General features: G+C 33.3%; 2 protein-coding genes across 5 annotated transcripts in view; both read right to left on the reverse strand.

Moving 5' to 3' along the window:
* Nucleotides 1-28: 28 nt before the first annotated feature.
* Msh6 (DNA mismatch repair protein Msh6) lies at nt 29-7,708 on the reverse strand. 2 transcript variants are annotated; one of them, XM_077445165.1, is made up of 19 exons: nt 7,357-7,708; nt 7,142-7,282; nt 6,955-7,060; nt 6,694-6,883; nt 6,479-6,613; nt 6,272-6,407; nt 6,064-6,200; nt 5,858-5,995; nt 5,014-5,215; nt 4,644-4,935; nt 4,100-4,255; nt 3,776-4,022; nt 2,815-2,970; nt 2,598-2,732; nt 2,295-2,519; nt 1,536-1,718; nt 1,279-1,456; nt 550-701; nt 29-478 (listed from the first exon to the last, which is right to left on the reverse strand). In XM_077445165.1, the coding sequence occupies exons 1-19, from the start codon at nt 7,535-7,537 to the stop codon at nt 185-187; spliced, it is 3,384 nt and encodes a 1,127-aa protein (XP_077301291.1). In that variant the 5' UTR covers nt 7,538-7,708; the 3' UTR covers nt 29-184. The 2 variants fall into 2 exon arrangements, with proteins under 2 accessions (XP_077301291.1, XP_077301290.1); XM_077445164.1 differs by having other exon boundaries at nt 7,130-7,282; nt 7,357-7,608.
* A 3,094-nt stretch (nt 7,709-10,802) lies between these two features.
* Nucleotides 10,803-23,404, reverse strand: part of FucTA (glycoprotein 3-alpha-L-fucosyltransferase A) — a 36,388-nt gene continuing 23,786 nt past the window's right edge. For all 3 annotated transcript variants that reach the window (XM_077443734.1, XM_077443733.1, XM_077443732.1), the window contains exons 2-8: nt 20,037-20,173; nt 15,697-15,852; nt 13,251-13,709; nt 12,966-13,160; nt 12,145-12,380; nt 11,894-12,065; nt 10,803-11,817 (exon numbers count right to left, since the gene is read on the reverse strand). In XM_077443734.1, the coding sequence (XP_077299860.1) occupies nt 11,626-11,817; nt 11,894-12,065; nt 12,145-12,380; nt 12,966-13,160; nt 13,251-13,709; nt 15,697-15,852; nt 20,037-20,126 (1,500 nt within the window). In that variant the 5' untranslated portion in view covers nt 20,127-20,173 and the 3' untranslated portion in view covers nt 10,803-11,625. The remainder of the gene's footprint in view (nt 11,818-11,893; nt 12,066-12,144; nt 12,381-12,965; nt 13,161-13,250; nt 13,710-15,696; nt 15,853-20,036; nt 20,174-23,404) is intronic.

Below are 23,404 nucleotides of genomic sequence, written 5' to 3' on the forward strand. Positions count from 1 at the left end.
AATCATCACTGCAAATAAAACAAACATAGTATATTCAAATTTATGTATTAATTAAAACATGAAAAATAATCATATTTTGAACAATTATAAAATACAATACTGTAGGAACGTTATTGAATACAATAAAAATCAATTGAAAATGAAATAATAAAAAAATTGTACTGCTAATGGTCAACACTCTGGTTTATATTTTCTTACAAGCAACAATCAAATCTCTTAAGCGCTCACTCGACTTGATATTATCAGATACGCACATTCTCTTAAAGAAGCTTACAAAGTTAGCCTCTTTTTCCATTTGAGTCGATATATGATGAGCTCTAGTCGTGATATCTTTTTGAATTCCAGCAAGGCGAGCTGCATTAAACCCGTACGACTTGGGACAAGCCCCCGTTGACAATTTATACAAAAATGTCACAGTCTCTTGAGTCACTCCATCCGCATTCTCCGACTCGGACTCGTCAGTTTCGACCATACAAGCCTGAAAGAATTTTAACCATTACAATCAATAAATTATAGCAACAAACAAACAAAATAAATATCCACACTAACCATATGTGCCAACGTGACGTTCGAATTGTTTTTGAAATCTTCAACCAATGTGTGATAATGAGTTGAAAATATTGTGCGACAATGCCTGTTACTCAACTCTTCCACTACAGAAGCTGCTATAGCAGTTCCGTCATAAGTAGATGTTCCTCTTCCTATTAATAAAAATAATAATTAACCGTTTGCCCACGGCCGTCTTCTATGGAAGCTTTAGGCGACAAGTCTGTAGCGCGGCTGTCTTCCATAGAATTTCTGAACTTTGCACGGGATTTTGAGCCTTATATGCGACTATTTCAACTGTTTTAAGGTTCAAAATTGGTTGAAAATATTACTGAGAGTTGAATGCCATCTATTCAATTTGCTTAAAATTCATATATACAAGTCAAAATTAGTTTTTTGTGGAACCATAGTGAAACCTCGTTTATGTGACGTCACGTCTGTTGAACAATGGCGACGATACGTCTCAATTGTATGAAGAATGATTATTTGACAATTAAGCCAAAACTACGAGATATATCATGTATTTTATTGTTTAAAATAATACTTTATCTGTTAATTAACATATCTGGTTACTTGAGTAAATATTAAAATCTGTATTTATGGTCGAAAACTCGATTGCCAAATTCGCGAAAAAGGTGCCGCGTACAGGGCTTGTTCGCTTAATTTATTGCCGTGGGTAAAGGGTTAATAATAAAATTGTGATTAGTGACAATGTCGTTTTAAAACACATACCCAATTCATCAAGTAAAACCAACGAATTGATTGTAGTGTGCTTTAATATGGCTGCTGTTTCACTCAATTCAACCAAGAAGGTTGATTGTCCTGACATTATATCGTCGTGGGCGCCAAGTCTTGTAAATATTCTGTCGATGACAGTCAAACTGCACTCTGCAGCTGGAATGTGACAACCCTGACAGAAAAAAAATCATTAATTTCTCCCGTCGGCAGGGAAATAATAGTATACAGAAACAAATTCTGAAAATGGATACCATTTGAGCCATGATTGTCAACAATCCTATTTGCCTCATAAGAGTAGACTTTCCTCCCATGTTTGGCCCCGTCAATAGTATCAAAGAAGCTGTATCTTCGTTGTTGAGACTAGCATCATTAGGTATAAAATCGACAGAGCAGGTTACACATGGATGTCGGCCATCTTTGATCAAAATGTACGGCTAAAAGGTATAGATATTACTTTGAGAAAATACATACACACATACATACTTTAAATACATCAAAAAAGATTTCATATTTCATTTAGCCAGCAGTATGGCTCGGTGGTTGCGTTTATATTTAACACCGAGAGGTTACCGGGTTCGATCCCGTCCTGATCTTTAATACTGCTAGTCAGGCTTGGATATTTGTGACTCCAAGTCGATCGTTTCCTATCGACTTGGAGTCCCAAATCGTCGTCGAGTTTGTCAATATGATTTCATTGTTGAAACGGTTCCTCCATTAAATTGGCAAAAACCATCCTACACGCTATGTCACAAATATCTGAATTTGATTTATGTACAATATGTAAAAATTTATGTCTAAATCCATAGATGCCTCTATGGATTAATTCATTTATTAATTAATTTTAGTTTCGTGTTCTTTAGCCTCTCGAAATACAGCGATTTATGTAATAAAAAAGGCTTCAATGTTTGTAATCAATTGTCTAGAAAGGCGCATTGGGTTTTACCTGTTTTGGGGTCTTCCTGGTATATATGTATATCTATGTAAAATAATAATAATAAAATAATATAAACCTTATCTCCAGGTTGAGTTACGCTGACTTTGGGCACACACATCTCACTCGATTGCAATCTTGCATATTCTGACAGTGCGATTATGACATCGAGCGTTGCAATGCAATTGATGGCCTTTTGCCATGTTGAATAAGACTGACTAAATTTTTCGAATATTCTACGGCTCAGATCTTTTAGCACATTGTGTTTGTTTTCCTCCGCTGCCTGCATTCTAGCCAAAAATTCCTACAAAATACACATTTAATTACGAAATCATTCTTTACATTCCACATGGTGAAGTGAAAGGTTTGATTAAATAATAACTTTTGTTTCGGCAGTGCTGTATCTTTTGAATCCTTTTCTGGCACCTTCCATTTGATACTTTGAGCCGGCTTTATTTGCTTTTGATTCGGGAACTTCTAATTGGTATCGCTTTTTATCAGATCCAAAGTATACTACCTATATTAAAAAAATGACAATAAATCGACTATTTCAAATCATATGTACATATATACAAAAATTTGTATTATTATAATCCGACCTTGCAATTGAAATATTTTTCTTGTATTTTGAGATAATCTTGTAACTCCAATTCAATATCAGATATTTCTTGAAGGGTTCCATCATATTCAGTATCAACACCCATTTTAGGAAGAATCTTGCCTTCTTTTTCAGCTAATTGACGATCAAAAGAATCCTAGGAAACACATGGATTATCATTAATTTATTTTATGCTTAATACATACATGTCGAAGAAGTATGGAACGTTGCATGCTTGGCATAACAAGAAAAGACAGGAAACGGGATGTGTGGGTGAGGAGTATGACAAGGATTGTGGATATAGTGGATAGAGTGAAGAGATTGAAATGGCAATGGGCGGGCCACGCCGTGGCTAGAAGAATGGACAGAAGGTGGACAAAATAAATGCTAGAATGGTACCCGAGATAATGCAAAAGGGTAAAAGGAAGACTGCAGAGAAGATGGGTAGACGAAATTAGGAAAATGTGTGGAATGAGATGAGTGAGTTGCGCAAAACAGAAACGAATGGAAGCGTGTTGGAGAGGTTTTCATCCAGCACTGGATGGCGAATGGTTGTAGATGATGATGATGACATATACAGTCACGACTGCGGAAAGTGGAACATAGTCGTTTTTACGATTTTTGGGCAATAACATTTATGTGTAGGGTTTTTAACGACTGTGTCTTTAAATACGAATGCTTTCGAAGATTTGAGCTCATTTTCGTTTGATAATTCGTCTTCGAAGGGTCACAATTTTAAAACATTCGAAAAACACGAGTTCGTACGTCCAAATATCGTCCGAAGAGAAAGTGAAAATCGTGAGTTTGGCGAGTTGCGGACTTCCAATGCGATCAATCGCTGCTCAAATTGAATGTTCGCTATCAAAAATATTAAAGGAAAACCGAGAATCGGGAAAACCGAGAACGGGACCGAAACGAGTGACAAATGTATGTAGAACGATTAAATTATTTAATTTTATTACCTTGAAGAATGTGAGAGTTTCACTATAGTTTGGATATTGACCATCAGGCTTATGTTGAGTAAGCCTAGTCAGTAAAGTTGAATCGCTGTTGCCAAATTGTGGTAAAGCCTGAAGTGCTGACTGGAAGCCGTTTAAAATTGATATAAAATCTAAGACTTTCCTTTTTGAATATGTCTTTTCTTCGTAGAGTATAGCTCGACTGTCGGGATGGTTTTTAGATCGATTCAAGTTTCCAAGGGAGTGAATTCTGAAGTGAAATATAACATAGTACAACAGATGTGTATTAAACAATATTGAAACTGTATGAAACATTAGTATATTTACTTGGCAAAAAGTCTTTCCATATCCGGTAGCGAATTGAGAGTAGCCCTCATTTCCTGTACGATTGATTGATTGCTCAAAAGATACGAGATTGCATCTTGGCGTTCTTTAATAACGTCCACATTACACGACGGTGAACAAACCCATTGATGAAGTAATCTATTAATTCGAAAACAATATGAGTACACACATATTAACACGATGGAGGCCGCTGACTCATATTTGTATCATGTTGGGTGCACAACGCTTAGTGGCCACTGGTACATATATGATTTAAGACTGCGCGAACTGTTTCAGTCTGCTGATATATTTTTGGATCACGTTTGCGTCAATCGTTTGTGGCCGATGATACAATTTTGTATCAGGTTTTCGTCATAAACGAAAACGTGATACAAAATTGTATCAGCGAACTGAAAAATATATTCGCGCAGTCTTGAATCATATATGTATCAGCGGCCAGTAAGCGTTGTGCACCCAACATGATACAAATATGAGTCAGCGGCCACCATAGTGTTAAGGTATATTAAATTAAATTTTGAATCCTAACCGTTTCCCCATTGGAGTTGCGCAATGATCTAGTTTCGAAAGCAATGACATATCATCACCGACAATTCGCAAATTCATCAGAGTTGTTGCATCCAGTATCATATTGTTCGGCAAGTCGTCGCTTTTGACTTGAATTGGTGTACTAACACAATCTGGAGGCTCGAACGTGACGAAATTTGACATTTCCATTATTTGAATGTCAAGAAGAGAGTCCGTTAGATACCAAAGGCATGCGCCGAGAGATCTTATCGCAAGGCTGTATTTTTCAGATGGCGTTAAGCCTAACGCATCAGCTAAAAGAAAAAATTACATATATACAATTGCATTCTAAAATAAAACAAATCGTATTGAATTGAGGCTTCTATGGTTACCATCACTTAGCATAGGTTTTAGCCCTTCTGGCCACATTGTTCCGGAATCCTTTTGGTAATATTTCTCTGCCATTGTTTTTAGTGTTTGCGTTTCTGACCAAAACTGTTTTTGTGATTTTAAGGTTTCCAATTTCGCCGATTGACACGACATTCGCAAGACTTTATTGGTACGATCAGATGTGACACCACGTTCACGCAAAACCTTCGAAATTAGAACTTAATTAGTATATATTTACTGCATTAAATCTAATTACATTCATACTGTGAATACAAAAAAATCGTTAACTTCAAATAATAATTTATTTATTTAACATTTTTTGACCATTGTGGCATTACAGGAAGAACCTAATGCGCCACAATGGCCAGCATAATAAAATAAGAGAGGGAGAAAACAAAAAATAAAATAAAAAATTAATAGATAGTACAATAAAAAGCAAAAGCAAAAAATTAAAAAAAATAATACAGCATTTAACACAACTATAAAAAACTTTATAGTAATTAAAATTTAAAATAAGAAAAAATACAAATAAGGGAATGTCTTGCACCTGCAGCCTGTTCCGATAAATAAGAACAAGCTACAAATACAAAACATCCCTGCGAGGCCCAAATGGAAGAGAGTAGATTAAGATTCCACTCATACATCTCATTCAAATTAAGAAAGTAATGATGAGCGCAGGTTACCAGATAAATATGTAAAAATAATATTCGATAATCTACGCTCACCGAGGTGGAAAATATCATATTCAGGGACGGCAGCAACGATTTCATTGATAAGTCGAATAGCTCTTGGTATAGGAGCCATTCAAATGATGATAACAATCAAATAATATTATAGTGAACATACTAGCACTGGTGGATAGTGCGCTAAGGTCGTCAAAAGTCTTGAAGAATGTCTATCGTCATCAAACTGACCCAAGTGAAATATTCCAATGGATGTATCAATGAAACATACACCATATCTGCTACATCCAGAGCCAAGATCCTGTAAAAATATTTATTTATTAAAAATACGATTATACAATATTTTTATACAAGGATTATAATACACACTTGTTCTGCAATTGCAAGCATATAAGAAGCTTTTGCATCTGTCGGTCCGTTATCTTGCAAACCGCACACCTCAGTGCCTTTACATGTAACTTGGCAAATCTCCCTTTGAACCACTTTCTCCTTGACGGCAATATTTGCTGTCGAAGATAATAATACATATACATATTTTTATAAACACGTATAAAAAGCATTAATTTGAATAGCTTACAACTCTTCATGCGCTCTTGTAACATATCTGGCGTTTCCGTTTGCTCCACCCTAGCTACACGATATCCTTTTTGAACCAAAGTACTGGCCATTCTAGCGTAAGCAGTCTCGGGAAATCCGGAATGTGCGAAATCTCCCTGCAAAAATCCATTATGTAGCAAATACTGATCGATTGTAAATTAGAAATGTTTTATCTTGAAATGCTCACTTTCATATAGGAAAATCCGAGTTCGTTTACTCCGACAGAAGCGTCCATATGATACAATTCATAAAATTTACCCACTTTAAAGAACAAGACGCAGTCGTAATGGGCCGATTTCATGTCCCACCATTGCTTGTGAGCCTGTATGACATTAATATATGTACATATTACAATATATATGTATTAACATGTGAAAAATGCCTTTCGTATAAATTAATTACCGGTGTCTGATTCTTTCTAAAGTCACTGGGTACGAATAACGTCCTAGGATCATAGTCTGGATGATCTGGTCGTCTCTTTTCTGCGTCTTTGATTTTCTCCGGTCGCAGCCAATCCAATTGACAATGAGCCCAATTATGAATGTCATCAGATTGAAGTTTTGACTTTGGGGTTGAAATTGTTTCAGATCCACTAAAATGGAATTATTTTATTAATAATTGTATTATCTTTGAATAAAAACACTCAAATGTTAAACTATTTACTTGTCAATTTTTGCTTTTTTGTTTTTGGGCGTTTGAGGACTATCACCAGCAGTGCGTTTTTCAAATTTGAAGCTGCTTTCTAGATCAGGTTTTACATTGTTTCGATCTAAGGGGAATGAACAAATGATTACTCAATCCTCTACTGTAATATGTGTTTCCATTGATGAAAACATACCTATTTCATTACCTTTGTTTTCTTCATCAGATGAATCATCGGAAATAAGTCGAATTCGCTTCTTTCGAGCCATTGTGGGTATTTCATCATCATCATCGACATCACTATCATGATTCTTGCCATTGGTGGGAGTCTTCAGCAGCTTCTTCGCTTCTGAAATAGTTATTTAAATACATTTTCGTGGAGAACTGACATTGCCTAAAGGATCGATCGATAAAGCAACTCACGAGGGGTAGCACGCTTTCGGGTAGGAGTATTAGCTGGTGTATTATTCGGTGAGTTATTATCTTTTGTGGCTGCAGCAGTAGCAGTAGGAGTAGCAGCACCAGCTGCTTTTGGAGATTTAGTGAAGTAATTGAAGAGGGTGTTGCCCCCCGGGGAGCCCCCGACGTTGCTGCGACGCGACATCTCCGGCTCCAGCCACGATGAACTCGCGCCAAATCGCTGCTGTCAAAACTCACAGTGTTGCCATTCTATATAATTATTTTTTATGTATGCGAATATCTAAAATTGGTAAACGAATTATTCCGCAAAAAGCAATCTCGCACAAGTCACTAAAATCTCGATCACGGAACATCTGGCACTTGAGTTCTCGTTAGTACAATATTTCGCAAGTTTTTGCAATATCTCGATAGTACAATATTTCGCGATTGATGGATTTTTTGCGTGCCAAATGTTCCGTGATAGAGATTTTAGCATTGATGTATAATACACTAGATCCGCCCTCACGTGTTATACTGGTCTCCCTTTTGGCGCATGCACAATTTCTCTTAGTAGGTAGGTAGGTACCGCTGCGTCGTAGGGAAAAACCCAACTTCCCCGCTAGTTAAACCCCCCGCACCCCTCAGTTAGTGAAGACAAGATCTCCGACCAAAAGCACACGTCAGGGCCTATCTATGTATATTATACATCAATGGATTTTAGTGACTTGTGTGAGGTCGCTCTTTGTGAAATAATCACCGAACTGTGGAGATGCCTCAGGAACTAATAAAAATCGGAAAAACAAATAAACTTGGATCATTTACGAGGACTGAAATAAAAAAAATTCACTGTTGATTACTATCAGAGATCACCGCTGGGGTATAAAAATGGGCTCACGATTGTCAATTTCTATAGTCAACCTTTTTTTTTGCTCTCTAGCTTTGTAGGACAATAGTAATGAACCCTCTTTCCTGGAAAATAGCGCCGTCGCGTCGTCCTTTAATTATTAAAACTAAAAAAGGAGCATGGATGGATAAAAAGATCTTCAAAGATTGGTTTAAGACTAAATGGGTTCCCGAAATGGGATTTTTTTTTTAAAGTAAAAGGTTGCTATATAAAGCAGTATTGTTAATAGATAATGCTCCTTTTTATTACATACCTCCTTAACGTTTCACTTACGATTACAATTCAGGAAAAAGTTTGCCTCTTATCCGATCGTTTTCATACTTTGCCATATTGCTCATTTTGGTCATCAATATAAGTAAATGGATCCTCCGCCATTACGATGGTGCAAAAATATCGTGTAAGACGCGTTTGATATCTGCCCGGCGAGATAGTCGTTGACGTTTATCCATCGTTTGTTTATTAGTTTTAAACATAGATGGCGGTAGTAAAATAAAATTATTGTTTTTACTCAAAATAAACTTTTTTTTTATCCGAATAAAACTATAATAATATGTGTATTAAGAACAGACGGCGGTCTTATGATAGCTGAATGTTTACTGCCTATTGTTACAAGTTCAATTCAACCCATGGACCAAGGTAATATATCATCAATGACACGGCTTCCCCGTGCTGGTCTCCTGAAAAGTCTTGCTGATGAAGATGATGACGATCAATTTCTGGAAAAAATTTTATTTGATGGTATACATGGAATAGCAAAATCTTAATAGAAGGAAAATCCAACAACACTGGTTCGATCATGGAGAAAGATTATTCCTAACATGGAAATGGATTTATGGGATTGTGAAACAGGTACATATCTGAAATGTATAGATCAATGGAAAATTTAAAATGCTTTGAAAATGTTGATTGGGAGAACATCGACGAGTGGTTTGATCGCAATTCAAATGATCAAATGAACATGGTTTGAACGCAATTCAAGAATTGATAGTTCAGATTATCCGTGTCCGTATATCCTAGCATTAGCCCGTATAGTCGAGAGTATACTGTATTGGAATTTAATGAGTTTATGTATTTAAATGAGTTAGGTTTAGTAATAAGCCATCTATTAACCAATTTATTATTATTATATGATGGAATTAAGAGGAACCTTTTTATGTCCTCAATAACATTATTGTTTATTCCTAATCTGTAGAAACTGTTAAATTGACACTATATTAATCTAGATTTATTTTTTATTTTAGTTTAGATTTATTAACAGATGTTTCAAGATTTTTTTCTTATGAATATAATACTACGTATCAATTCAATTATATAAATAAAAAAAATCAACCAAATTTTTTTAACCAGTTTTATTTAGACATGCTACAACAACCAATAAACAACCTCATCAAATTTGTTGAAAACAATTATTTATGCCGTTTGTGAAACATAAATCATTATAAATTTCTGTAATTACATTCATACATTTCATCTTTAAATATCAATAAACACAACACTTAAGACAAAACCAATTGATCAATTCAAAATATATACACATATTATATCTGTATAAATAATACAACCAAATATTTTATAATTTGAAATTAAAATCAAATAAATTATTTAAAAACCTTTGTGCAAATAAAATTGAAAATGAAATCAAATGTAAGTAATACCTCACGTGTTTGTATATGTATATACGTACGACTACGGTGGTATAACACCATTTCTCATACACATGAATTATATCAATATTTGAGGAATGGTGTATATATATATGATGTATATTTTATATACACCATTATACATAAATCGCTAACATGTAATTTGTTTTTCATACTACATAAATAGTAATGGCAAATCATCACCCAGGAAAGTGTATACTGGAACGACATATTGTTATATTGTTAGTACCGTTAACATAATATTTTGGATTGCTCCAATTAATATATAAAAAAAATTATTTACAAAATAAACTTTAATTTGTATGTAAAAACAATCTGTCGAATGGCTGATTTCACCAGTAAATGCAATACATTTTGTTTTAATTAAAACATGTTTTTATCATACGAATTTTCCATACATGCTCTTAACATAGTATAATTTATATAAATGGAATATTAGTATAAATATACATATTATATTTATATGGTATTTTTTGTGTGTATGCATATTGACTAGTAATTATTAGGAAAAGTCCACAAATGCCATCTTACAAAAATTGTATCGTAACAGTCTTTAAAAGATATATCACTTTTACACCCAAAACCTATATGCGTTTGAATTTATTTAAAAGTTTTTGGTTTATTTACGACTAGATGTAGTTTTTTCATGTGCGCACTTTAGTATAATACAAAATGACTAAATTAATACAGTAGATAAACAAAATATTTGTACTATAGTAATAAATAGTTAAAAATTTTCAATCGACATTCACATTCGATTTAAACTGTATCGTATGAACAAGTAATAACAACAATAAAGTTAGATATACATACATAATTTATGAGGTAAAGCTATTAATTTGTCTGCAATGATTCTATTCAACTTACAATCTTGATGATTTGTCCGTTTTTTTTTTATTCTTATATACAATTTGCGATTGTCAGACACAGATTTTCTTTTAGTCAATTTTGTGCAATTTCGAAACTATTCACGACGATATATCGTAACTTAGAGGCATGATTTAGCAAATACAATTCTGATGAAATTCAATAGATGAATTTTCAATTTTAATCTTCAGACTCCTGGAAACGGAGTCCAAAACGTTTTTGAAATTAGACAATATATGTAGCTCTCAATCATCAGACTACCCTCCAATTACTCACAATCACAAATAACAATATGACTAATCAATATCTACAAACTAGTGGCTGTTTTAAATAACAAAGCCATTTGGAAGCTTTAATTGAGAACTAATAATACATTATAATTAAATCCAAACATCAATATTCTGTAAGTTAATTTACAACTTTTTCAATGTTGGCTTAATTGATTTTTTTTCAAGATTTTAATGGTCTGAAAGAGTTAAAAAAGAAAATTATAAATGTAAAATCAGTGTCAAAATTTCAAAACAACAATATATTGATATTTAACACAGTCTTGAATAATTGCAATGAACACAGAGATGATTGAATATAATTTTAAACACTGATATACATATATTGATATGCCACATAATTTTTATATTTGAATTAATATAATATAACATTATATCTTGAAGCTGGAAATAATACAACAAACTAATTATAACAAAAAAATTAACTTTTACATAGTTTTGAAAAACCAATACTGTTAAACATATTGTCAGTGTTACAACGAAATAATAAGTCTTCATTATAAAATATCACAATCACTATATATACACTTATCATTTTGATATTGTCTCCCTAATATTCATGTTTTACTTCCTATACGCCATAAGAGTCGTTGATATCTGGCTCGTTTGCCGAGCGTCCACCTCGTCTCCACGAACCGTGGGTGCAAACACCGTGACCTCTCCACCATTCATTAACATCACGATAGCTCTTCGACTGCACATCATCGTGCAGCATAGCACACACACGACACCAAAAGTAAGTATTTATAAACTCACCAGTACCCTAATCAAATACAAATAAAAAATAATCAATCTTGACAAGATTCATACAAGATTTAAATTAAATTGAGCAATTTTACCTTCCATTTAAAATAGGAATTATAAAGTTCATCATCTCTATCGAGACGGTGTAAGTACTCGGCCAATTCACGCGGACTTTCGAATTCGTCGACGTGTATATAGGAATTGTAAGGAGCCGCCACTTCGTAGTCTTCCGGACGAGCACCCATTACAATCGGCAATATATTACGACTGTAAAAATAATCCATACGCTTAAAACAATCTACCTATGTATGTAAATATACCCATATTTAATTTATTTTTAAATTACCCTAATCCGTTGACGAAGAACTTTTCCGTTATATAGTCCTGACAGTTGGAATTTTCAAATGCCAGGTAAAATTTGTAATCCTTGTCTAGAATTTCAAAGCATTTATCAGCATTGTATCGAGGACATCTCATCGTTCCACAGGCTCCGTATATGTCGACCTGTATGTACTTCTTCAATTCATTGGCGTATTGCAAACGGTGATTGCGTGCACCGCAGTTTGAAACGAACCATGCAACCTTGTTTCATACAAATTTATTTCATATTAATTGTAAATCCACATTATTTATATAATTTTATGAGCAATATAGTCTTAAAATAAATATATATTTTGTAAACTTTATATATACAGGTTTTTCATTTCAAAATGATACTTTTTCATTTCAAATTAAACTTTTTTCATTTCAAATTGACCCTTTTCCATTTAAAATTAAACCTTTTTCATTTCAAATTGACCCCTTTTCAATGTCAATGAAATGAAAAATGGTCAATTTGGAATGAAAAACCTATATACACATTATAAAGCAAATAATGAAAATCATATTTGAGGGTTGAAATTTTTCATTTTATGGATTTAACAATTAAATTTTGTATATATATATATATATATATATATATATATATATATATATATATATATATATATATATATATATTTATGTATATATTAACCAAGCAGTTAGCTTATGTCCAAAAGCAAATTAATAATTGCATATTATAATATTTTAAAAACATACATATGTATATGCATTAAACAATATCCTCAAAATGATTATTTACTAACTCGATTAGAAGTTTGATATCAGTTGAATTTGTAAATTTACCTTTTTGGTTTTATTTAATGCATAATTTCTATCCAAATTTTCCACTTGTGTCACTTGAGAGTTGTAATAGTACCATCGTTCATATGGTGCTACAACATCACTGTCTCTTCTGTATGTTGCAGTCCAATTGAAGACTTCTGGACTTTTTATATTTGGCGTATGATATGGACATTCCAAATAGTATAGAATCCACACCTTAAAACATTAAACAATTGAAATATATTAGTTTCGTATAATTAAGTTTAGGTACTGACCAAATCTTCAAGTCAAATATATGAATCTCACTTGATTCTTGGGTCTAGCAACGTTGTGTTGAATAAAATGATCTTTGTATATTATAGCATCTGCATCAGCAGCTGCACCATGATCAGCTGTGAGCTCACACGTGCTCACAGGACACGAATTAATCCTGCTGAAGACATCCCGGCCGGCTTTGACGTTCCACGCACCCAAGCCATTCGGCAGTAGAATTTTCTTCAACTTCGGTGGTCTGTCGTCGTCATCGAGTGGTGTTATGTCGGGAGGTACAAACATGAGTTGATCAGGTATCCTGTCATCTGATGACTCGGATGGGAAGAGACGAGCTATTCGACGTCCCGTCTGCAGATCTTTCAAAACTGGCGAGGGACACCTAGTTCCTCCTTGCACGAACCAAGGTTTTTCCAAATCTGATTGACCTACATGTTTGACATCACCATCTAAATGTTCATTTTCGACATTTTGTACTTCCTGTTCGACCTCCACCTAAAAAGCAAATAACATTTTTAACACATTGAACAGCAGGATGTTTCATGATCATAGAAGTAGAATGCATAGAATGGTCATTGTTAACAAAAGTGTCGTCTAAAAGCGAGCCATCGAAGAGAGAAACGGAAAGTCAGAAGAGAGAGAGATGAAGTTTAGCAAATAATGAGCAAACAATGAGCAAACAATGAACAAACTCTGCCGCGCCGAGTTTTTGTAGCAACATTTTTAGAGGCTGAGAGCGATTGATGAACATAGAAGTATAATGCATAGGCATTATACTTCTATGTTCATGATTTTAAACCCAAATGAATCCTAATTTCTCACTTTTATTTGTGTTTCTAACGGTAAACGGATTATTCCGCAAAAAGCGATCTCGCGCAAAAGTCACTAAAATCTCGATCACGGAAAATCTGGCACTCGAGTTCTCGTTAGTACAATATTTCGCGAGTTTAGCTTTCGATTGATAGAGTTTTTGGGTGCCAGATGTTCCGTGATCGAAATTTTAGTGACTTGCGTGAGACCACTTTTTTGCGGAATAATCACCGAAACGTTTTTAACATGACTATTATTGCTAGCAAGATTTCTCGATTCTAAAATTTTGACAGTTTTATGTTCAAATTTTGTTTCTTACATACATACATACATACATACATATATTATTTATTGAAAAATTTATCTACAATTTGATTTATTATGTAAATTTAAATCTACATAATAAATCAAACAATACTGAAAACTACTAAAAAGATCGTTTAAAATAATTAACTAAATTGCAGACAATGAAAATGAATGCTTGAAAAGGTTAATAATCGGTGTATTACTATAAAAATAACATTTAATAAAACAAATAAAAACATCTAAACATTACGAGTGTATCTATGAGTATAATTTGGGGCGAAAACACACTGAATAGTACGGAACATCACGTCCTTGGCTCCACGCTGTGACAGTGGGTGTTCCCCAAACCGAATTCGGGTATCGCTGCACGTGCAGAGTGCATATGTTTCTCAAACATTTCTTCAAATATGGGATTCAACGTTATCGCTTACTGTCAAGCAAGGATAAAATATCACCGAAGACACTCCAGCGGCTGCTTTTTGGGACTGTGTACCATGTACATATGTATATGGGCTAGGGACGCTGCGTTTTTGTCGCATGTCTAAAAGTATCTAAAATTGACACGTACCACGTCCCACTCAGTGTGTTTTCGCCCTTATACTGCATAGCGTGAATATGATGTATTTTTCAATAATACTGCGCAAAAATGTAATGAGAACGTGTTTATCTTGAGCAACACCTTGCCATGACAAGTAGCTAGAAAGAAAATCGATTTTCCTTGTGATAGGTATATATGTATGTACTATTGAATGTTTCTAAAAATAAAATATATAAATTCATTCAGCGTAAACATCAACCATCAAATAACATCTTAAAATGTATTATCCATCAAATTATCTCAAAAGCGTTATATTGAATTATTTTTTTATATGTACATACATACATACATACATATATAATATGGATAGTAAAATTTATTAAATTACGAAATTATGATCTTGTTATTTTATATACCTATTTTAATATTGAATTCATAATACATTTATGTTAACACATACATATACATATTATGAACATAGAAATATTATAATAATAGAAGGGCCCTTACGAATAAATAAATAACTACGCTACAATGTACGGAATACAATCAGATCAATTTTCTTGTAAAAATGTATCCCATGTTGTTTATTGTGTGTTTTTGAATGCATTGTAAAATTTTTAAATATGCTTGCCTATTTTTCGAGTAATATAAACAAACAGAGAAGTTTTTATCGGACATATGTATGTATATACGTCGAGCACCAAGCATCAAATACGACCGATGCTAAAATTATTTAGGAATGTCTGTGGACAATCGTCACTTGACAACAATATAACGCCTAAAGCCACTTATATTATTATAACATTTCTCTGATTATCAACTTACATTTTTATTTCCGCCATCTTCGTTTTTTTGAACTAGCACCCATCCTTCTGGAACTTCATTATTGTCAGCATTTTCTGCAACGGCTGTATTTGCAGGATCTGCAGATGAATCCAAAGCGCTCGGCTTTGCCAGAGCATTTCCGTTAAATATTGTCACCTGAATCGTTAAAAAAGTCCATACATACGTTTATTAATCATTGTGAATTTTTCACGCTAAAAGAAATTGTAATAAAACTCATATTAATAATTTAGGACATCAGAATTATAAACCTATTTGCTTTCTATTTTCGTCTATCGTGGTTTTAAATTATTAATTAAAATATTTCAGCTCTGATATATTACCCGGTGTCGGAACTATGCGTGTAACATTTGAACACGTCCAATTTCAATTTTGAACCCATGGTTTATTCATAAAATATAAACCAAAATGAGATTTTAATTGCATTTCGACACGAATTTATGGTAATTCTAAAAGTTTTCGGATTTAACTTTATTTTTGTGAATTTTTGTCATAGTCTCATAAAGCCCTCACATATGTATGAACATATTTATTTATTTATACAGATATGTATATGGTCAAATATTGAACACAAGTTTTATATGTACATACATACATATGTATTACAAACATCGATAAACAACAATTATGTTTGTACAGAATCATAGAGACATCTATGGACAAATGCGATAGTACTAATATTTCGAAAGATACATACATTTTTTACAAAGTAGGTAGCATATTTATAATATCAGCAAATTTGAGATGGTATAAACTCGAATTTACGAAAGAATCGATTAAACATGTGAGAAACGACACAATCGCTTTTACGCCGAGTAAAAAAGAGAACCAAGTCTAGCAATTCATCAAAGTGTAGTGCATCGATACGACATTTCATTTTATTTCAATAAATCGTGCACACTAGTCTTAACAAATTGATCCTAAGTGACAAGTGTGGTATACAGAAGAATTATTAATTATATATACAGGTATACAACCATTTTGATTTATATTAAACACGACATCTATGTATGTGAAACATTGTACAGAAGTATTCTAAGTATTATATAAGGCAAATTCAAACATAAATTAACATCCACAGAGACATATATGGACAAATTTGCAGCATTTATACAAATCAACGAAATTCGAGATGCTGAAAAACTCAAAAAATTTGCGAGAAAATGAGTAAAGATTGCCAATTTGGTTGAGCCGTTTCAATGAATCAGATAAATTGATCTGGCGAGTAGCACTGGGCCAAGGAATGAACCCATGACCAATCAGTTGAAGGCATTACATGCTGAGTTATGCTAGAGCAAAATTACATAGGAAGGAACGCGGCACATGTGTTTTTTAGATACTTTTAAACATGCGAATAAAATGTGGAATGCCTAGCACAGAGCATCGTAACTTCTGGATATTCGCGGCACACATTGTTTACGACTCGTAGAGTTTGTTAGCTACGTAAATACATATGTACTTCATCGGCAGTCGCTAGTTATTCCGTATATTTATATACGGAATAACTAACCGTATATTTATTTTACCGCGGTGCACAGGTTACGATGCTCTGGCCTAGCACATCATATTCAGGGTACGCCTAGTGCACACCGTCTCAAAATCACCCCCTGGAGTGTTTTCGGTAAAATTTTATCCTTGTATTTATCCTTGCTGACAGTGATCGATAACGGTGTATCCCATATTTGAAGAAATGTAGGAGAACCCCCACAGCGGGGAGCCAAGCACACGACGTGCCGTTCTTCCCTGTGTCATTTAGCCCTTACTGGTTGTGGTATGCATATACATATGTACATATGTTAAATTTCTGAGCAAAACATATCACTTAAAATATTTGCCATCAATCAAACTTAGTTACTACTGTTAATATTTTTTGATGATCTGAGACAATACTGTTATATAATTTTTAATACGACTGGATTCAATGTTTTGATAAATTTTGAAATAAATTTCAAATTGCTGTATATTACCACTACCCTGATTAGTAATAATATACATATTAATTTTAACAATAAATATATTTGAATCGGAATATAAAGTAGTACAACTCATTGAAAATTTCGCTATACAATTACATATTTGCAATTATAGTTATATTTTATATCAAAGAGTAAAAGGTTTTCAATATCTTTTTAAGTACATGGTACATACATACATACATATTCTGTTTTTATGCATTAAAAACAGCGCCATATGGTAATCTTTAGATAATTCCCATGAGAAAAAACAAAATAAATACCTATGTTCCACTTCACGATGACGCTATACAAAATTTATATCAGTTTTTCTTACTCTGTATATAGAAATTTAAATAATTTTAGAATAAATTTAATTTACATCAAATGATATTAACCATTAGGCATATTTGCAAAATAAATCACTGCACATTTATTACATATAATCCATGAAAGTTAGTAATGAATGCATTATCTGAATGGATCACTTATATAAATCAGGTTAGAATGGCTAATGTAGACGTTTTTATTGTTGTGTAATAGTCGTTGTTTAATCGATAAAGGTTGAATTAGTGTCACCATACTAATCATTAAAAGCACTTTCTAATTAATTTGTTATATTTATATGAAAAGCAATAGCAACGTAAATAGAAAACTTAATTATCAAACGATTTTTAATATTTGAATAGCACTGCAAGTAGTACCATGCAGTATCTCTACTGATGTACACTCAATTAATTAATGTATGTCTTATATGATAATATATTTAATATGTGTTATATATCTCTAAAGGATATTAAATATTAATTTTTTACATCTGTCTGATTCATTTTTATCTATTTCTCCACCCATTGTGTGCATCCCCAGATATAGCAAACAAATTCTTTAAGTCTCTTAAAACCTCTATTCGAATTGTTCGAATCGATAATTCAGCCATTTTATCGATAGTTCCATATGCAGAAATGTACTATACGGAAATTTAAAAATAAATGAGAGTTCAGTCCAACAAATCAATTCTGAAGCAGAACTTCCATCCAACTCTGATACATCAGATGCCACAGTTTGTTCTCTTATCCTGTGGCACGTACCGATTTGACGGCTTCGTCACTTGTCGCAGGGGGCATCAAGCTCCCGAACCAGATTTCTGTTAGCTTGGATTTGTTTAATCTAAAAGTGTTCATCTGGTTGAGGGATATCTTAATTTGAGATCGTAAATGTGTTCTAATATTGTATTTGTTTATATAAATTGACTAGTGATAGACCCGATGAAAATTTCATCGGGTGTACTTATAATACAAACGATGAAATTTTCATAAATTAGATAAGTAGATAGTTTTTACTTATAATTTACTTATAAAAACTATCTACTTATCTACATATAAACAATATTAAACAGCAATAGAAATATTAATTTATTTACTAAATTAGTTTTCATTAGATGGCGTTAAATGCTAGTGGCACAATTTTTCAAGAGGAAATATTGATAGCAAACAATACATATACAGGTTTTTTCTTGATTCTACCACCCAAACCTTATATACATACATATATAGTCTTATAAAGTCTCTTTTGAAATTATATACGCCAGCAGTATGGTTCGGTGATTGCGTTTATAGCACCGAGAGGTTCCGGGTTCGATCCCATGCTAATCTTTAATACTGCTGGTTAGACTTGAATATTTGTGACTCGAAGTCGATCGTTTCTTATCAGAGTTTGCCAATTCATCTAATTTTCATTGAAACGGTTCCTCAAATTGGCCAAAATCGTCCTACCTGCTGTCACAAATATCTGGATTTGATTTATGTACAATTTGAAAAAAAAAATGTACAAGTCTAAATCCATAGATGTCTCAATGGATTAATTAATTAATTAATTAATTTTTAATTTCGTGTTCTTCAGCCACTCGAAATACAGTGATTTATGTAATAAAAATGCTGCAATGTTTGTAATTAATTTTCTAGGAAGGCGCATTGGGGTCAGGCCTTCCTGGTATATGCATGTACATATCTATGTAAAAAAATAAAAATAAAATATTATATTTACTTGTTAAATATTTAACGGTTTTATTTTTATTTCTTATCTTAATTTGATTTTGCATCCATATTTATTCTTGTATATTGCTTAGTCATAGTGATGACTTAGAGAAACTCTGTAATGTCACTTTGGAAAAATTTTTGAATAAAATAATACAGCTTTCTCTTGTATCTTTCTCGCGCACACCCAAGTAAAGCTGTGCGATAGAAACAGAAAAATTACCACCGCATGCCACTAGTACATATTATAATACAAGAAAGCATTCATAGTGACTTATTGTTTTCATATGCACAGGGCAGTTTATTGATTTCATGTGCACAAGGCAGTTTTGTTTACCTGAAGGATGTTGAGCCAGAAGACAAGGAGTCCTGCAGCCAGCATGAGGACGAGCAGCGCCCTGCGCAGCGACACCCGCGGCCGCAGCATCGTGCATGTCGCCAACACCCCTCACCACCTCAGCGAACGAGAACCATCTGCAAACAGATAAACAATAAACGAATTGAGAAATACATATAATAGTTTGTACCGAGTGTGGCTCATAGCCAACATGCACTTGAAACGGCGATGACACGATCATTACATTGGCAATAAAAAATCAATGACGCAAATCTATCAAAGGGTAACATTTACCGCATCGACCTTCAATATCTCAGTATAAAGACAAAACAATATTTTCATAATACGCAGAGGCGGATTGAACGTAATTTAGAGCAACCCCCCCTCTAATCATAAAGTGACTTTTTTTTCAATTGTGAATTGTAGGTACGTACATTATAAAAAAAAACATGTGCTATTTTGTATTTACAATTGTTTATTAAATAATATAAATATATTTACAAACTTATACAAACAAAAAATTATATATTATACAATTATATCAACAAACATCTATTTACGTATACAAACAATCAAGAAAAAAAGCAAAACATTTTAAATTGGTAATTTTCATTACATTTTAAATTGGTAATTTTCATTACATTTTAAATTGGTTCTCTGGCCACAATGCTAAATCCATAGGATAATCATCGGGAGCCATTACAGTATCATTTTCACCTTTACTTTCTTCCTCGTTTTATTTTTCAGAAAACTGTTCTTCAGGAGTCTGTTCTTCAGACGTTGTATGACGCTGCTCATTAATTTTTCCAAAGGGATCTTCATTATTGCTCTTCGATCCTTTCCAGTGGTTGGTCTTCGTTCCTTTCAGAGAGCTGCTCATCAGTTCTTCTACAGGGCTGCTTTTCGGTCCTTTCAAGAGGTTGGTCTTCGTTCCTTTCAGGGAGCTGCTCTTCAGTTCTTTCAGAAGACTGTCCTTCAAGTTGTTCCGATATTCTGCCATTTTTAATGTAATTAGTTAGCGAATTATTTTGTAGTAGTGAAATTTATCTAGAAAGGCCAAACAATCGACGACGGCGAGAGAAATTATCGCAAAGCTTTGTAATTTACATAAAAAACGTAGTCCTAAACTCCAATATTTTATGGCAAAATGTATAGGAATTTCCGAATTATAATTTTTCTCAGAACGATTTGGAGGCCCCTTAAATTTAGAGGCCACAGATATGCGCCAATTTCGTTGTTCGATAATCCGCCACTGATAGTAAGTATAATACATACATACATATGTACATGTAAATCAGAGCCGGATCGTGGCGTGTGCGAAGTGCCAAACACTTCGCACACGCCACGATCCGGCTGAATAACACGAAATTAATATTATAATAACACTATAGTAAGTATAATATGTGCGAAATGCTTGACACACACAGGCGCCGTAAAAGAAAAGCGACCTAAAATATTTCAAGAAATGGTTTCAATTTTTTGATGACCAAAAAACAAAACATTAAATTTTTTCACCTTATTTATTTAGTTCGAAAATTTACAGTTTAATAACAAACATCAATAAAATATAATTATTTAAAAGATTTAACTAACTATTTATAAAAAAATCATACATATATACATATGTAGATAAAAAAATAGATATTAATAAAAATAACAAAAAAAGCAAAAAGTAATAATAATATTAATCAAGCAATAGTAATAATGATAGCAATAAAAAAATAGTATATTATGTATATGTACAAACGGACGTAATGTATGTGGGTATGTTTGTTGGTATTTTTGTGGATATGTGGCGGAAGCGTCGACCAGTCGTGTCGAGGAGACGCGGGGAAGTGGGGAAGTGGGGGGGCGGGTGTTTAGCGTCTGACATGTGCGACATCAGGCCGAGCGACGGGAGCATACATACATAAATACACCCACGAAGACACACACACATAAATTCATTCATCATATAGAACGGGTGAACGAGTTGGATCAGTGAGAACGGGTTGGATCGGTCAACTTTTTACGATTAGTACAAATTACCTTACATTATATTTATATATGTAGGATGTATAATTATTATTTAATATAAATGATTATAATTATGTATAATAATGTGGGTAATGCCGAACGGTTGTTGCACGTGAGTGCTATAGTGTTAAGAGTTGGTACCCCAACTGCCGGCTAGTCCGGCTGAACGGTGATTGGTCGAGGTGCCAGCGAGCCGCAGTCAGTGTATCATGCTCGATACGAGATGAAGTTTATTATGTACAAGGTTGAACTAAGGTCGCCTTTAATTGTCTCTCTCCTGTAACCCCCCCTATACCCAGGATTCCTACATATATAAATAACTTTATTTTAATTCGTGCATCAATTCCATTCCAAAACCACCAGTTGAAATCAACGGGCACAACGCTAGTAAATAATAATAATTATAATTCCATATATCAAGAAAACAAAACATAAATTTCATTATTCATCTACCCTGACAGACATTAAAAAATAAATCCGCAATAGTCATGTCAGCTGAATTCACCTTCATATTAAAAATATCTAAATCACAAACAACGAAATTTAGTGCAACTTATTTATTATTATTATATACATAACTTGCACGCCATACAAATGAACTATAATATTTACTTATTTCAACAGACATTGGGTATGTAAAGGATCTCATTATATCTAGTCGCTCTATTTGGTATTCGTAATGACATTTTGCCCAATAATTGAAGACAGTCTGTCGAGCAGTTTAGATTATTCAAAACTAGTAAGATTTCAGTTATCTCCCTCCTTTTAACAAGTGGAAGCATCCTCATAGGAGGCATAGGTCAAAACAACCATTGATGTATGTACCTCAATATATATTTTTTTGGATTCGGTCTAACCTGTTCCTTGCAACAGAGTACCCTGGGTTCCAGACTTGTGACGCAAACTCAATGATATTCCAGCCATATGCACAATATAATATTTTGTAGGATTTAATACAATTGAAACGCGAATTATGAAACCAGATATGAGAATAACAATTTAAAAATACGAGTTTATATAAAAATACTCTAAACTTTGTTTATATCCCATAATCCGTGCCGTTTTATCGTTTCTTGTGAAATACAATCATGAAACTTTTCATTATTTTATGTGTCTTTGAGAATAATCAGTCACAGAAGTGATGCACAACCCGCGGCCCGAAGCGACATCTGTTGCGGCCCAAAATGATTTACCTCTTCACCAAGTGTTTCATTGAATATGATAAATATCTACATGTCAAAATCCAATAGCAAATCTATACTTGCTGGATATCCTACTTTAAAGCTATATAATTTAAGAATGCTTATAACACTGTTCGACAAATGACGACTTTTTTTTTTTGGTTCAGGGAC

Source organism: Arctopsyche grandis, chromosome 13 (genome assembly GCF_051622035.1).
Source record: "Arctopsyche grandis isolate Sample6627 chromosome 13, ASM5162203v2, whole genome shotgun sequence".
In the NCBI taxonomy this organism is placed as follows: domain Eukaryota; kingdom Metazoa; phylum Arthropoda; class Insecta; order Trichoptera; family Hydropsychidae; genus Arctopsyche; species Arctopsyche grandis.